At 39.4% G+C, this 17,851-nt stretch overlaps 1 protein-coding gene across 5 annotated transcripts in view; it reads left to right on the top strand.

Moving 5' to 3' along the window:
* Nucleotides 1-17,851, top strand: part of KDM4C (lysine demethylase 4C) — a 409,962-nt gene that overhangs the window by 53,203 nt on the left and 338,908 nt on the right. For all 5 annotated transcript variants that reach the window (XR_009564329.1, XM_030877155.3, XM_030877156.3 and 2 more), the window contains one exon: nucleotides 3,902-4,016. Coding sequence is in view for 4 of the 5 variants with exons in the window: in XM_030877155.3 (XP_030733015.1) it covers nucleotides 3,902-4,016 (115 nt within the window). In the remaining variant the exon portion in view is untranslated. The remainder of the gene's footprint in view (nucleotides 1-3,901; nucleotides 4,017-17,851) is intronic.

A 17,851-nucleotide genomic window follows, 5' to 3' on the forward strand; every position in this document is an offset into this window, starting at 1 on the left:
GTCACGGAGAAACTTTGATTATCATCTCTAGCCCATTTGATTATCGTAGCATGGTGTCAGTTTTCTATTTAGAGGGAATTTATCTTACTAGGCACTTACTTTATTCATATCTCTGTTTTTTATTCTGGTGGCTTAGTTGTAGATTGACTCTTCCTGAAGGTAGCCATTCAGCTGACAGTCTCTGTTTTGTGTTCCACTGTGTACCCAGTGCTTGGTACAGTATCTGGGACATGGTAGGTGCTGTTTCAATATATGTTGATTGAAAAAATAAATAGTGTCATGAAGCTAAAATATACTTGAAGTAGTATAAATTATTAAACAGATTGTAAAGATTTACTTATTAACAGAATATACATTTCTTGATATTCTGAAGTTCAAAGATAATTTAAAAAATAGTGGACTCTAGGGACTTCCCTGGTGGTCCAGTGGTTAAGAACCCATGCTTCCAATTCACTGGGCACAGGTTCCATCCCTGGTTGGGGAACTACGATCCCACATGCCACGTGGAGTGGTCAAAAAAAAAAAAAAAGTGGACTCTTTTTTTTCGTTACAAAATATGACTATCATGAGAAATTGTCTGAAAGATTATTTCCAGATTAAATGTCATTTCTTTCAAAGTTGATGTATCTTTTGAGTTGCATTAATTTCACTATAATTTTTGTAATGTTGTTACTTTTTTTTTTTTTTTTTTTTTTTTTTTTTTGCGGTACGTGGGCCTCTCACTGTTGTGGCCTCTTCCGTTGCGGAGCACAGGCTCCAGACACACAGGCTAAGCGGCCATGGCTCACGGGCCCAGCCGCTCCGCGGCATGTGGGATCTTCCCGGACCGGGGCACGAACCCGTGTCCCCTGCATCGGTAGGCGGACCCTCAACCACTGCGCCACCAGGGAAGCCCCTGTTGTTACCTTTGAAATTTATATTTTTATATTTCCTCTGTAAGTTTCATATGAAAATTTATTTCAAATGCCAGTGAAATGGGTTTTAAACCTCAAACCAAGGCTCTACTTGTCCACTCACAGCTACACTAGGATCACATGGTCTTCATAACAGTTATGGAATGGTCCTAAGATGGGACTAATTTTCATGGTAGGCAAGAGGCATTTTTCTGGTCTTTCTGTTCATCTGTTCTCCTTCAGTACATGCCCTTGCATAGGTACACAGTACATAATGTGCTTGGTGGTAGAGAGGATAACACGCTCATTTGGTTAATAACATAACTTAGTCCAAAGAAAATCTGGAGACCTCCAACATATCTTTACTATAAAAGTTTGTGGAGGTGAGTAATATGCTGCTTCCCATCGCTTACATTGTTGATCTGTACTTTCTTCTAGGCATGGAGCTAAGTGCTTTACAGAATTATCTGATGGAGTCTTCACAACAGCTCAATTGTTATTATCCCTGTTTTATACAGGAGTAACTGAGGTCCAGAGAGATTCAGTCTCCTGTCCTGGGTTATGTAGCTTATAAATGGCAAAGCCTGGATTTAGATCCAAGCAGTCTGGTTCTGGAGCCCTATCTCTTAACAACTGTGCTATAGTGAATGAAAGGTTCTGGGTAGGAAGTGTGGTTGAATCAGTTTTGAGCAAGTTGATGCTGGATTTGTGGAATAGGCGTGATTGTTTGGCAGTCCATTAGGGATGGAAACTGTAGCCAGGTTTCATTAGAATCAGGTACCAAGTAAGTGAACTGGTCCCTTTTTCCAAGTTTAGTATCAGTGTTTGTTTCAAATATTCAGGGATTTTAGACTTTAACCTCAATAGCTAATACCCAACTATAGCTTTCTCTCTTAGAGTTATGGGTTGCTAAAAATTGATCCTGACTGGGTGAGTATATGGTGATAGATTCTTTAGGTCTTCTCATAGTGAAAGGCAGTTTAGGCTTTTAATTTCTAAAATCTAAGAAGTTTCTTTAGAAGTCGTAATAAACAGCATCTTTGCTACCTTTTTTTGTCACCAGACCCTGACCTCTGGTTAGCTTGTTTAGCTTGTGCCTGGAATGTCTGTTACTACTGGGACCCTCTAATCAAAGCATTAGAATGAAGTGGAGTGGATTCTTTCACGCCCATCCTTTTTATTTTTGGTTGCCCTGTGAGATTAAATCTGTAAATTACTCTTTATTTCAAATCCAGTTGTTAAACTGTTTGGCATTCTCACTTATTGCTTAGATAACCAGTTTGGCATCCCCAGTGCAGTAGATGTAGGTGTTGCTTGTTCTATAATTCTTCAGTCTAAAATGTCCAGTAGGCTTGATAGGGATTGCTGCTTCTGCTAAACACCTTTTTCACTATGTGTGTTCCATTGCTTTCTCAGTTTGTTGATTTCTTTGCTAATTTTTTTTTCCTGTAGAAACATTGTGGTTTTTTTTTTTGGTAATAATATAAGATTATTGTTCAAAATCCAAATAATACAGAGAAGTACCTTTCTGTAGTTCCTATGTAAGAGATAACCATTAGTATTAATAGTTTAGAGTATATTTCTTTCTGGCCATTTAATGTACAGTTACAGATCTTTTTTTAATTAATTAATTAATTTATTTTTTTGCGGTACGTGGGCCTCTCACTGTTGTGGCCTCTCCCGTTGCGGAGCACAGGCTCCAGACTCGCCGGCTCAGTGGCCATGGCTCACGGGCCTAGCCGCTTCATGGGATGTGGGATCCTCCCGGACCGGGGCGCGAACCCGTGTCCCTTGCATCGGCAGGCAGACTCTCAACCACCGCGCCACCAGGGAAGCCCTACAGATCTTTTTGTTATGTAAATAGGATCATAGTATTTTTACTGTTCTGTAATCTGCTTTATTCACTGTGGAAAGATTTTAATGTCAATATACAGAAAGATCTGCCTTATTTTGTGTTCTTTTATTTAACATAGTCCTAATTGCTGGACGTAAGCTTGAGGTTTCAGTTAATGCTGCAGCAACATCCTGGGTCATATATCATTGTATACATCTCTATGTTGTTGAGATGAATTTCTAGAGTTGAATTTTAGGGTCAAAGGGGCATTTTTTTTTTTTTTTTTTTTTTTTGTGGTACGTGGGCCTCTCACTGTTGTGGCCTCTCCCGTTGCGGAGCACAGACTTCGGACTCGCAGGCTCAGCGGCCATGGCTCACGGGCCCAGCCGCTCCGCGGCATGTGGGATCTTCCCGGACCGGGGTGCGAACCCGTGTCCCCTGCATCGGCAGGCGGACTCTCAACCACTGCGCCACCAGGGAAGCCCAAAGGGACATTTTTTAAGGCTATTGAAAAATTGTACTCTGATACCAGTATATACCCCGACTCCAGCTGTGTAAGAGAAGTTTCATTCTTTACCACCATTTATATATTAAGCATTTGCCAATCTGATAGGTGCAAAATATCTTATTTTAGTTTTACTTTCTTGGATTTTTAGTGATATTGTCCTTTGTCAATTTTTCTATAGAAAAATATAAGAAATTTTAAGTGAATTACATATAATTAATAATAAATATTAAATTATATATAACAAATTACATATATTCTAAGTTATATGTTTTGTCTTTGTAAGTCTTTTATTCTAAGTTATATGTTTGTCTTTTACATGTAAATCTCTAAAATGTCCTAGTATGGTATAATTGGTTAAAGATTTTAGAAAATATTTTGAAAGCTAAAATAATATTAAGTAGTTTTCTATTGTTGATACTTTCATAAAAATATTTTTCTTATTCATCAAAAAATGAGGTTTTCATATAGTTATTTAGGAATCTTAGAGTCTTCAGAGATCTATGATAAACACATGTATATATTTACTTGTCAGATTTGACAACATGAGCTGCTGCAGTGTTTTCATTTTGAAAGAATTTTGTTTAGAAAGTGATTTAAATCAAATGGGTAGGGAAAATCTTAAAATTGTCTTACTGTTTTGTGCTTTGTTTCATCTCCCTTTTCCAGGTATTGTACTCCGAGATACTTGGATTATGAAGATTTGGAGCGCAAGTACTGGAAGAACTTAACCTTCGTGGCACCTATCTATGGTGCAGACATTAATGGGAGCATATATGATGAGGTATATTTCTATTACAGTGGGTTTTGTAAAGCATCATTTCTTGTTACTATTTTTGTTACCGTTTTCAGTGGTCGAGAAGCAGTCATTTGTTGTGCTTTGTGTGACCCATAATTCTTCACAGGACAAGAAGAAATAAATACACATCAGTATGATTTCTGCTGCTTCTGTTTTTTACATTGAAACCAGCTAATTGTACAAATATGTGAGCCTGTTCAACAGTAATATAGTATGTGGTTATCTGGCTGATCTTCAAATCACACTCAAAATTTTTAAAAGCAAAGCACATTATAAAAATACCTGGAAAACAGGGAATATTATTCATAATAGTACCATCTTAAGGCAAAAGCAGTATTGTGATATGTGTTCTTCCTGTAGTTTTCCCCTAATCATTTGAAAAAGCTATATTAAACATGCTTATAGGACTTCCCTGGTGGCACAGTGGTTAAGAATCCGCCTGCCAATGCAGGGGACACGGGTTCGAGCCCTGGTCTGGGAAGATCCCACATGCCGTGGAGCAACTGAGCCCATGCGCCACAACTACTGAGCCTGTGCTTTAGAGCCTGCGAGCCACAACTACTGGGGCAGTGTACTGCAACTACTGAAGCCTGTGCACCTAGAGCCCGTGCTCCACAACAAGAGAAGCCACCACAATGAGAAGCCCGAGCACCGCAACAAAGAGTAGCCCCCGCTTGCTGCAACTAGAGAAACCCTGCGTGCAGCAACAAAGATCCAACACAACCAAAAATGAATGAATGAATGAATGTATAAAGCAAAAACAAAACAAAACATTCTTATATTCTCTTTTTTATCCCCCCCCACACAAATTGTGAGAATTTTTTCTTTTTTAAAAGTACATATTACATATTTCCAGTTATTTTTCATGAGAGCATAATCTGCTTGATGTAATCTAATCCTTCTTGCCTCCCCGATACTACTTGAAATAATATTTTTTAAAAAAAATCTTTTCTTTTTGAAACCTTTTATTCCCTCTCCCATTGTTTTATTTAGAGAAATTTCTTGCCTACCAAAAAGTTGAAGTGATGCAGTGAACACCTGGATGCCCTCACATGGATTCACTAGTTGTTAATATTTGCCACATTTGCTTTTTGTTTCTCTATCACTCTGTCTGTGTCTCTGTCTCTCTGTCCTTATGCTGTAACATTTGAAAGTAAGTTGCAGACATCATGACAATTCACCCTTAATTATTTCAGCATGTTTCTTTCAGTTATAAGGCAATTTAACGTTTGTATAATGTCATCTAATATAGAAACCATACTCAAAGATCCCTGATTTTCCCAGTAATGTTCTTTATAACCTGCTTTGAAGGTTATATGAAGGATCCCGCCAGGGATTCCCCTTTAAAGTTAATAAGTTTGCTATAGGGTAATATTTAGAGGCTAGTTGAATATCCTGTTCCCAATAGCCTTTCACCCAGTGAATTTGCCTCCATTGATAATCCTTGACCGAGTCAATTATTGTACTATTTTTAAACTGTTTATATTTTGAAATATAAAACAAGCTGGAAAGTGGATAAAACATAAACTTAGAGCTTCATGAATTATTGTAAGGTGAATACCTATGTACCATCCCTGACATCAAGGAAAACATTACAGGCACCCTAGGTTTCCCCTATCTGTCCCCTTTACCTATTATAGTCTCCTACTTTTCCTCCAAAGGAGTGGTTATAGGGTATACACATGGGTAGTTTTAGAACAAAACTATTTTCCACTTTACACCTTTCTATACCAGTGTTTGCTACTTCCATTGCCCCACAGCCTCCCTGACATTAGACATTCTAAAATTAAATGGGAGTATGTAGCAGGTTCTTGTGGTTTTAAATAACATCATGATTTTTTTTCTTTTATGCTCATTGGCTGTTTGGATTTCCTCTTTATCAAAATGCCTATTCAAGCCTCTTGTACGTTTTTCTTTTTTGTCATGCTTTTCTTATTGAGTTACAGTTCGTTATAATACATTTCTGGATATGAGGTAGTGGCACAGTTTTAGTTTTTCTACATGGATCTTCAGTTGTTGAACACTGTTATTGAAAGGACCATTCTTATTTTTGAAAATGGGCCGGGTATTAGATGATACTATGGAATTACTGTTGTCCTATGAGACGTGATGATGACATGGTGGCTATATATATTTTTCCTTGTCAACTGACAATACACACTGAAAAATATATAGGTGAAATAACATGCAGTCTGGGATTTGCTTTATTTTGTTTTTCAAATTAATTAATTAATTTTTTTGGCCGCGCTGTGTGGCTTGCAGGATCCTAGTTCCCCAGTCAGGGTTTGAACCCCGGCCACAGCAGTGAAAGCACCGAGTCTTAACTATTGGACCACCAGGGAATACCCCTGGGATTTATTTATTTATTTATTTATTTATTTATTTATTTATTTGCGGGTACGCGGGCCCCTCATTGCTGTGGCCCCTCCCATTGCGGAGCACAGGCTCTGGACGCGCAGGCCCAGCGACCACGGCTCACGGGCCCAGCTGCTCCGCGGCATGTGGGATCCTCCCGGACCGGGGCACGAACCCGTGTTCCCTGCATGGGCAGGTGGACTCTCAAGCACTGAGCCACCAGGGAAGCCCGGACTTGTTTTTAAAATACCTCAGGAAATAAAGTGGTATGACTTCCGTTGAATAAAGATTGGCAAAATATTGTTAAATGAAGCTAGATGATGGATACATGATGTTTAGAATATGTGTATGTTTGAAATACTAAAAATAAAAGTTAAAGAAAGGGAAAACATCCTTTCTCTTCCCCCTTTCGTATTTTCACTAGTGTAAGTAACCTCTCTGTTGAGAATTTTTGTTTAAGTTTGTAGATGCTCATGTAGAAAAATAGAGAAAAAATGAAGAAAAAAGTTACTCATAAGCTTGCCAAACAAACATAACCTCTTTATGATTTCCTTTTGGCCATTTATTTATTTAATTTTGGGTATCCTATTTTATTAGCATTTAAATTTCACCAAGAGTTCAAGCATATGCTAGCCATATGTTCAGACTTTTGAAATAAAGGTAAAATGGGCAAACAGCTTTAAGGGTGCAATGTATTTAACACTGCACAATATATTAACTAACTAGACAATCTAAGGGGTGGTATAACTATACACTTAGGAGCACCAAGTATAGGAACAAGTCCTGGGATTGGAGGAAAAACCCGCCCTTCAGGACTGAACAGAGGTCCTTGGCTGCTGACAGAATCTCCCCTTGACTTCAGACTTGAGACAAACCGAGCAAGTCTATCAGCATACAAAACCCACTGATTTCAGGACAAACAGTAACAGGATAGACTGGCCAGGGCCAATTCAGATTGTGGGGATAGTGTGAAGCGGGCAGGGCTGGCTGCAGGCTGGAAATGTTGCAGTTGAAGTCCAGGATCGGCAGATGAGAGCAGCCACCTTCTAAAAATCGCTGATTTCTATACAACTTCCCAAGATGCTTTTCCCAAACAGGGTGGCCTTTTATTTTATGTCAGTGTGTGTATGTCAGTGTGTGTATGTATATGTATGCATGTGCTTGTATGTGTGAGTGTGTTTCCCCATCTCAAATGCTGAGAGATTTTAACAGTTTTTTTGCTTTAGAAGCATTTTCAGTATTGGTCTCCAGAGGATCATTTTAGTGTATTCTAACCCCAGCCAGTTTTAGAGTGTACCTTCTATTAAGTCTTTGCTTTTTTTTTTTTTTTTTGGTATTTCAATTCCAAGTATATTCTTTTTTCTTTTAATTGAAATATAGTTGATTTACAATGTTGTGTTACTTTCTGCTGAACAGCCGAGTGATTCCTTTATACTCCAGGTATATTCTTTAAGTTTGACATGTTATGGTTACTTATGTTTAGGAAAATGAGTGCCATTAGTAGTGAAGCTTCCTTACAGAAGATTGCACCTTGTCTTATTAAAGCAACTTCTCTGGGATTTCCATTGAAATGGGTGAGGCCAAGCAAATATGGTTGGTATTTTCAGTTGGGGCCCAGCAAAGTTAAAGTGTTTTCTCAAAGTTACGAGGCTAGTAGACTGGCTGCCAGGTGCTCTTATTCCCCACACGTTTTAAGGGAGTAATTATGTATAGTCAGTCTCACAGTTGTGGAAATGTGTACAACTAGGTCTGGGTCACCTACAAATTTCCCCTGAGCTAATGGTTTATTTTGTGCCTTCTCTGTGGTTTCATCCCTGTGGTATCCTGGCAAGTTTGCAGGTTTCTAAAAGGAAGACTGAGCTGAGGAATCATCTGGATCTTGGGCTGAGAGGTTACACGTCTCAGGGCTCAAAAATAAAATAAAACGCAGTCCAAGATTTTTTTCTGACCATACCTTGGGATCATTGAGCTCTTTGTTCCTTTTTTTTTTTTTTTTAATGCTGTACGCGGGCCTCTCATCGCTGTGGCCTCTCCCGTTGCGGAGCACAGGCTCCGGACGCGCAGGCTCAGCGGCCACGGCTCACAGGCTCAGCTGCTCCGCGGCATGTGGGATCCTCCCGGACCGGGGCACAAACCCGTGTCCCCTGCATCGGCAGGCGGACTCCCAACCACTGCACCACCAGGGAAGCCCCCTCTTTGTTCCTTTTTGCAAATATAATTAAGAGGTAGAAGCAGCATACGATTTTCAGAACAGTCAACATAAAACTGCCCTGAACTGGCTTTACACATTTGATAGTTAAAATAACATAATTTTTGACAGCACAGCAGAGGGTGATGGACATTGGTTTGCAGTGCTTATCAATTTACCACTTGTGTTTGAAAACCAGTTACACAATGGCATTGCTTCAAGGGAACATTGACTTTAGACTTCAGATTTGAGTAACTTTAGTTATTAAAATCCAATGAACAAAATCTGCTGGTTTGTAAACATGCAGTTTTAAAACATTCTCATTATTTATAGGTTTTGGAGCCAGGAATCTGTCATTTTGGTAGGACCTACAAGGCATAGTATTTTATGGAATTTTTGTAGGAGCATTTAGTAGCTCGAGAACTGAGCTGACGTTTTCAATGCTTTTGTATCATAAAGACAGACATATGAGAGATGTTGTAAACTGCTACTGGTAAATGAAACCAGTCACACTCAAGACAACTAAATTCAAGCAAATGAAAAATAACTTGTATTTGCCCCCTTGAGGTAGCTGGAGAGTAACAAGAGAAAGAATGCATTAAGGAGAGTGATGAAGAGTGAGTGCTGTAATAACTTGTAACTGTCAGGAACATTTGAAATTATCACAATGAATGTGCACTGAATAAAAGCCCATATATTGTTTTGCTCTTCACTATTGTATCTTTGCATTGTTTAACTGCTCAGCTCAGTTTAAATTGTATTGGAAATTGGTTTGTTATGGTTCACGGCATTATTTTGAAAGGGATTATAGTCATCAAATTGTAGTTCAATTCCCCCCCCCGCAATTTCTAGTTATGGCTTTTTCCTTTAATGTTAAAAGAAGGGTTGAAAAACCATAACCTTTTCTTGGTGGGGATGGGAGTTCTTGGAGAGGTTGTGGGGAAGGTAAGAGAAACAGTTTGTGCACGGTGCAAAGATGAATAAGGACCCTGGTTCTCAATAATTCACAGGTTTGAGGGGCAAAGGGGCAGTAGGATGTAATGAGCTTGGCTGTAAAGGCAAGTGTGGGGTTCCAGGGAGCCCAGAGCAGAGGCACTTATAGTAGCTTGGTGTTGAAGGAAGACTTTTTGTTGGAGACGTGGCATCTGAGATTGGCCTAGAGGAGCAAGTTCAAGTCAGGTAAAGGAAGGAGAGAGAAGAATGGGGATGAAACTAGGTAAATTTGAGGGTAAGACTGCACTTAATAGTCTTTGTATTTTTACTGAATTTGGAGGCTTTTTGGTGAGCCTGATCTTGAGGAGGGTGAGGCAGACCTGGAATAGTGGCTATGGGGTGGGAGGGAGAGAGATCAGCCTGGCCGGTGATGGGGCTGTGAGGGCCCCTTCTGCTCAGATGTTTGTCTTGCAGCACCAGGCAAGTCTGTTAAAGGGCAAAAAGAGATGCCATTGCAGTGTTGATCCAGGCTTGGGTACAACACAGGAATTAGGAGTGAGAGTGTTCATGAAGGCCTACTTGAGGACAATCAGCCTTGATAGTAAAGGGAGTAAGTAGGGCCTGGAGCTTCCAGGGAATGAGTCTTGGCCCCTCTTTTATTCGACTGCTGCTTTCAGAGCTTGATTTCCTTAGGATATACTTAAAAATCTCAGTCAACACCATGGGCAGCAGCCTGTGGCAGCAGTATCAGTAGTAACATGATTTAAGCAAGTTACAAGTTTTTAAACCAAAATACCAAGACTTTCAAAGGCATGACGTGACAAAGCCCAGTCTTTGGGTGTATGATGCAAAGCCCAGTCTTTGGGTGTATGATGCAAAGCCTGGCTTGGCAGCCAGATTCTGCCTATTGCTTGTCTTTGTAAATAAAGTTTAATTGGAGCATAGCCTTATTGTTCATCTGCATATTATATGTGCCTGGCTTTTTTGCACTACAATGGGAGAGTTGAGTAGTTGTGGCAGAGATTGTATAGCCCACACAAGCTAAAATATTTACTGTCTTGCCCTTTGCAGAAAAAGTTTGCCAACCCCTAATATAGAGGCACAATTATTTGCTCTTGGGGAAGGGTGCTCAAAACCTTTTTTGAGATACAGATGAAATTCTGAATGTTTTTTGGAGAATGAGATTGACTATGTTGATACCTTGAAGTGAAATTTGGTGATGTCAGGGACCTTCTGTAAGTAAAGAAGGTCCTGAACTTAGAAATAGAGCCACCTGTATTCCTGGGTGGCCCTAGGTGATTCCTTGGAAACAGTAATAGAAGCATAAGAGTCCTAAGATCTGAAACTTTTTTTTTTTTTGGTTGTGTTTTACTAAGGGCTGGTCCACTGATAAAGAAAGTTTTAATTAAGGAATTCCCTGGCGGTCCAGTGGTTAGGACTCCACCCTTTCACTGCCAAGGGCCTGGGTTCAATCCCTGGTCAGGGAACTGAGATCCCGCAAGCCGTGCACCACGGCCAAAAAAAAAAAAAAAAAGGAGAAAGCTTTAATTAGCCTTTGCTAACTGTACATTTAAAAAATAAGTCCTCTGATAAAAGAAACATGGGAGTTACTTCAGGAAACAAACACACAAAAAGAAGACAGATAAAGAGAAAAGATGAACAGGTAGAAAAAAGCGATATAACTGTGTGGGCTGATTCAGTTCGACTAAGGGACATGAAAATAAACAGATATCTGCAGGGAAAAAAGGAGGTAGAGCATTTCTGGGATAGCCAATAGCCATGCTTCCACAGACCTTTGAAGACAGAGTGCGTCTCTTTGTTCTGTGGGTGAGAGCTAAGAATCGGCATCAACATTTTTTACTTACACTAGTACAGTGACATTAAGTCATTCAGGCTTGTGTTCTGTGCTCTTTGGGGCTGCATTTCTAACAACACCTATCATGTATATAGTGGTGAGCCTTTTAATGATGATAATGGTTCATTAAATTGAGGTTTAAAAATGAAGTCCCACATGCTTTCCTTAAGCTGGCTGTTACCTTCTTGATAACACTATTTTCAAGAGTCTTCTTTGAAAGATTTTCCCTTTGTTGAGTGGTGACAGACACCTCTTCCCCTAAGCCTCACCTCCATCGTCCAGGCTTTCTGATCTGAATATTTCATTCATATTCTAACAGGCATTGTTGTCTGCAGTGGCCCCTTTGAGATGATGTTTTCATAGTAGTGTATCAGCAAGGTTCCTACTTCACAGTAATTTAGCCTTCTTTGGATGCTTTATGTCTAAGTACTTCTTTCTTCTGAATAAACCTATGAGATGGCATGGCGTTGAGACTGACCGTTCCCCTTGTGCGTAACCGTCTTCGATGATAGTTTTCAGCAGTTCACTGGAGGAAGGTAGCACATCTCACTGTGAGGGGAAGCAGCTTCACCCATGATCCACAACTTGTACAGTCTCTCACTGTTCTTAAGTCTCCCAGTCTTGCTTTGAAACTCAGCTCCTTCACTGAATCATGTTCCTCCCATTTGCAGCTGCCTCCAGATCACTGAAGGTGTCCACCCTCTCCTCTACCAGCCTGGTACTCAGTGGTCTCCTACACTGAGAATGGCTATCAGTCCGCTGCACAAGGAGTTTTTCTCGTTTTTCATATATGGTGTTGGTTCGAGTAACACGATTAAGCTTTCCAGGAGCAACACTGCTATGTTGTTAGGTATGGACATATCGCGATCATGTCTTAGGTGCTTCTGTCCCTCATTGCACACCATCCCCTTCAAGTCTTTCTAATGTGTGGGCTTTTCTAGGACTCTTATGCTCACTTACCTTCTTTTCAGGCTTTTCCACATTTGCAGAAGACATTTTCACCAATAATGATTGGAAGATGATAGCAGTGATGCCCAATACATTTAATCTGGGCACAAGGCATAATCCTTTTGGGACAAGAGCTGAGATACAACCTAATTGCCGTCTATATTATCTTACCTAGATTTGTATACAACTGAAACCATTCTGTTGGTGGACGTTCACAAGTCATTATAGAGAGTTTTTGATTTGGACAGTGAATTTTAGGTAAAAAAATGTTATTACAGCCGGTATTTGGAAAATTAGTACAGAAAATGAAGGATACCTATATCATTTCTGTTTCTCTCACAGTAAACTCTGAGTCCAGTGACGGCAGGTATCATTTCTTAGAGACTCTCCAGCCCCAGCCCCTGTCATAGCATCTGCTTCAAATAATGCACCTAAATAATGATAGAATTGATGAGTGCGTGACATTAGAAAAATAGGCTGAGGCTAGATCATGGAGTTTCCTGAGTAGTTTTGGTTATCATTCTCTACATCTTGAAGAACGTTTGAGATTTTTCAATAGGGAAGTGATAGGATCAGAATCATGCTTTAGAAAGTGTGATCAGATAATGGTCTACCAGATGGACTGGTCATAGCAAGAGGCTTGGAAAGTGCTTTGAGTAAGGAGGAAGAGGGATGGGTCAGAGTGATCTTCAGTGTGTGTTTTTCTGAACACTAGTATCCTGAGACAGTAGTTCGGGTCTCAGCACCCATTTATATTTCTAATAATTTATTGTGGACCTCAAAGAGCTTTTGTTTATGTAGGTTGTATCTATCCTTGTTTATTGTATTGGGAAATTAAAACTGAGAATGTTTAAAAGTATTTAATTCATTAAAAATAATGTTACATAACATTCCTATTTTTATAAAAAGTGACTGTACTTTCCTACACACAAAGTTTAGTGAGAGGAGTGGCATTATTTTACATTTTTTTTCAAGTTACTAATGTCTAGCTTAATAGAAAACCCCTCTGGATTCTTATATCTACTTTTGCATTTAATCTGTTGTAATATCATATAGCCTCCTGAAAACTCTACCTTACACTGATGCGAGAATGAGAGTGAAAAAGGAGAACAGTGTCTTGGTATAATTGTGAAAATGGTTTTGATGCCACAGATCCTGATGGGATCTGGAGGTCTCCCAATGGCCCCCAGACAACATTTTGAAAACCTCTGCCTTAAGATATTTAGCAAAAGATTCCTTCTCTGATCTCACTCTACATAGATGATGCAGGGATCTCCAGGCAAGGTAACAGTTTCCATTCTTGTTTACTGACCTTCAGGTAACTCTGTCCCTGGTAAGAACCTCAGAGACCTAATCACATTACGAGACAGAGGTTCTCAAACAAGAAGTCATGGAGTTATTTGGGGAGCATCATGCCATAAATTCTGACATATAACTCAGGCAAAATTTTACAAGCAGAAAGTGGGCTTAGGATGTGAACTCAAGTCCCTGCGTCTTAAGATATATAAAATATTTTAAACTGTATTTCCAAGATTTTCCTTTAATATTAATTTGCTAGCCTATTGCTTTTGTCATCCAGTTATTTATTAACAGACAATTGATAGAAAATTCAGAACAGTTTGAAAAATACAGTGACAAACCTTAAGACAAAAATATATAATGTCTTATACTGCATATTTCTCCTTGAGAGCTGGGGAAAAAAAATTTTTTTTTTTAAACTATGCATGTACTGGATGGATGGGTGTGTATGGGGTCCTCTTTCTAATTTCCCTTTTAAGTTTTCTTTATAGTTTATGATTATAAATGCATAAATTTTATAGGTAAAAATTACCTTTTTGTTAATATAAATGTTAATATAAAAAATGTTGGAAAGCATTATATGACAGAGAAAATTGAAATCACTCATAATCCTGGCGTTCAGGGACAAGAGCTGTCAAAAAAGTTGAGTGTATTCCCTTCCAATGTTTCTCCTCTACTTTGTGCTCAATAATTGTATTTCTTTTGACAGCCGTGGTATCACGGTGAACATAGTTTGGTTTTGTCTTTTCTCCCTCCCGTTTTAACACATATGAATGCTTTGCCGTGATTACAGGTATTCTTCAACAGGATAATTTAACATTTTTTTAATCTCTTAGTTTTATTGGTAGGATGGCTTTCTTGGACAGGGGAAAGCTGATTAATCTAAGGTGGAGAGGGACCCTAGGGGCTGTGGAGGCAGGAAGGGTATGACAGTTATTAGTCTTGCCTGGGTCAGTGTGAGGCTGGGCCACAATGCACAGTGGGGTGGGCAGATCATTGCTAACCCATGAGAGTGGTACTTTGCCACTGACACTGCCTCATTTCCTTCCTTTTCTCCACAGCCTCTTGAAATAGAAGGCTGTATTAAACAGCACAGAATATTTGACCTATTTACTTATATAGTCAAGGTCTGCCATCCCTAGCTGTGACTTTCAGGAAAGCTCTGTCTTTGCCTTAGAGTCTGTAAAGGAAAGGGATTGAATTAACAGCTCTCTGAGGTTCCTTTCAGCTTAAAAATGTTTGCTCTATTATAAGGAACATTTCTTCAAGAAGGTGAAGTCATTGACAATGAGTTTTTATGAGTTGTAGATTCCTTTTATATTAGAATTTTGTCAAGAACCCCTTTATAAGAAATATGTTGGCGGAAGCATAGGAATCTTTTCATACCAAAATTGTAGTCTTACTGGCATTTAGCCTTATAGATGACTTTTTATCTGCCTGCACTGGGGTAGCTTAAATACCTTCATCCACCAGATGGTGCTCTTGGACAACAAATTTTTCTGAGGCTGAGCGTTTCCAAAATGAGGTAAAACATTTAAACTGTTGAGTCACCAGAGTTCCTTTACATTTTGCATTTTTATCATGTTAGGATATCATTTATCCTGAAATAAGAAATAATTTTAAGCCAGAACACTAACTGTATGTGTAATTTTCACATCCAAGGGGAAATATCATCATTCTAGACATGTCTTAATGCTGAGACAGCTGTTGGCTTGGTATTGTGACTTTTAGATTTTACTTCTGTGAAATAAGGCTTCTAGTTAATCAAAGCTCATTACCTGCCAGCGTGTTATGGCTGATCTTTAGTCAATGCAGTCTTAGCCTCATGATCTCAAGTTATGCCATCCAGACAGGGGAGGTGATGGTAGTCCTATTCACTTGACACATTGCATCTAGAATGTTTCAGCAGTTCTGGAAGCTGTATTTTCAGAGGGGTATTGCTAGGGAATTGTCGATAGAAGAGAGTTAAGCCCAGTTGCAGGCTGACCTCAGAGTACATGGCTACTGCCCTCAAGTATCTATCTTGCACATCATAGGGTTAGGTGGGATCACTGTGGGGAAAATCAGTTTTGTCTCTGGAAGTGCTAAATTGATAAACACATATGAGTCCCATGCTGAGTAGTTTGTGAGGGTGTGAGAAATGTTAGGGATACCAGGCGTTTGCCAGTGGAGGGTGCTAACTTGGTAGCTGGAGAGTTGTGAAAGGTTTCCCTAAGGGATAAATAACACATACAGGGCAGACTAGGTGCCCCGTGGGTGCTGTGAATACTATGTACCATAGGCATGGAAAGGGGTTATGCTTCTTGGGAACTGGCACAACCCCTGAGATTGTGGTGAGAATTCAGGGCATCTGTGGGCATCCGGCATGTGAACTCTCTTAGTGAGGATGCTAAGAGAGTTCTGGAGGTACTGAAGGATCACTATGCCTAGAAGGGCAGATATCCTTGGGAAAGTGTTAGGGAAACAGAAGTGGGAATTACTGAAGGGGAAAGAACATGAAAGGCAGAGGTGAAAAGCCAGAGTTCTAGTGCTGAATTTGGTTGGTGATCATCAAAGCATTGATTATTTCACCTGGAAAGAGTCTTGGACGTCATGATGTAGCCAACACATTTATAGATGAGGAACTTCAGACCAAAATGTTAGGGTTTATCCAAGATGACACCCAGTGACAGAGCTGGGAGATCCTTTTTCCCATTCTCTTTCTACTATTTTATTATTTTTTTAATTTTATTTTTATAAATTTACTTATTTATTTTTGGCTGCATTGGGTCTTTGTTGCTGCATGCAGGCTTTCTCTGGTTGTGGCGAGCGGGGGCTAGTCTTCGTTGTGGCACGTGGGCTTCTCATTGTGGTGGCTTCTCGTTGCGGAGCATGGGCTCTAGGCTTGTGGGCTTCAGTAGTTGTGGCATGCGGGCTCAGTAGTTGTGGCTCGCAGGCTCTAGAACGCAGGCTCAGTAGTTGTGGCACACGGGCTTAGTTGCTCTGTGGCATGTGAGATCTTTCTGGACCAGGGCTCGAACCCGTGTCCCCTGCATTGGCAGGCAGATTCTTAACCACTGCGCCACCAGGAAAGTCCCTCTTTCTACTATTTTAGATTGTCACCAGAATGGATAATTAGAACTTTGAACTACACTGTGTGCTCTCTATCTCTTCCTCTCTTGGATTAGTATCTGCCAGGGTCTTCATGGGATGCTTAGTGTCTTCAGAAGCAAAAGTTTCTTCTGTTCGCATTGCAGCTGACCTTGCCTGCAGATTTACAAAAGGACTTTGATAAAGCATGTTTACTTGAAGCCCTTCCTACTTCGGGCTGTCCCCATTTTAAAAAAAAAGGATGATGAAGATCATCTAGATTTCATCTTTACTATGATTTTTTACAGACATGGAAACTGATTTTTTTTTTAAGGAGGAAATTTATAAATAGAGTAGAAAGATTCAAATAATTCTGTTGTCAGAAAGGAAGTATTGATCCACACCTTTCTGCTTCTAGAATCTGTTTTAGAAATGATTAGAAATAAGGATCGATGTCTGTGTGCCAAAATCATTTTCCAGTGTTTTTTTTTAATATTATAACAAAGAATGTAAAACAACCTATATGTCACAAAGGAAAATAATGATGCAAATTGTTACAGATAAGAAGGTGATATATATAATAAAATAAATGTTAGGAAAATGTTCACAATCCAATAGTAAGTGAATAAACCAAGGTAACTACGTATAGCTGTATCTCCAAGATCTTGAATGCCCACACAGGATTTCCAGTATTGTATACAATTTCCCTCATAAATCATCCACTTGGCTGTGGGAAGAGAGCAGTAGGTCTGGCTGAGATGGAGAGGTTGGGGAGCTGCTCCCACACACCAGCGTCCTAGCATCCATTCCTCAAAATAAGTCACCACCTGTCAGTGGGCTTTTGGGGTCACTGGAACAGAGTTAGAGCCATGAATTCCAGGAGTGTGATTCTAATTATGTTCTAACTAAAAAAGAATTTTTTAAAGAGAAAGATATCACTAAAATGATAAAATGATCTTATTTGCAGGTTTATACATTTGATTTTTTAAAAACGTATGTTCCAAATGAGAAAATATAGAATATTAATTCAGGAAAATTGTTAGTTTTTTCTTTTTTATTGAAGGAAAAACGTTGAGCCTGTGTATATGATCCAGAATTTTTCACTGTGAGGAATGAAAATGAGACCATTGGAAATACCTCAAGTTGTTTTTCTTCATGAAGAATAAAAGGGTA

This window comes from Globicephala melas, chromosome 6, assembly GCF_963455315.2.
Source record: "Globicephala melas chromosome 6, mGloMel1.2, whole genome shotgun sequence".
Taxonomy (NCBI): Eukaryota; Metazoa; Chordata; class Mammalia; order Artiodactyla; family Delphinidae; genus Globicephala; species Globicephala melas.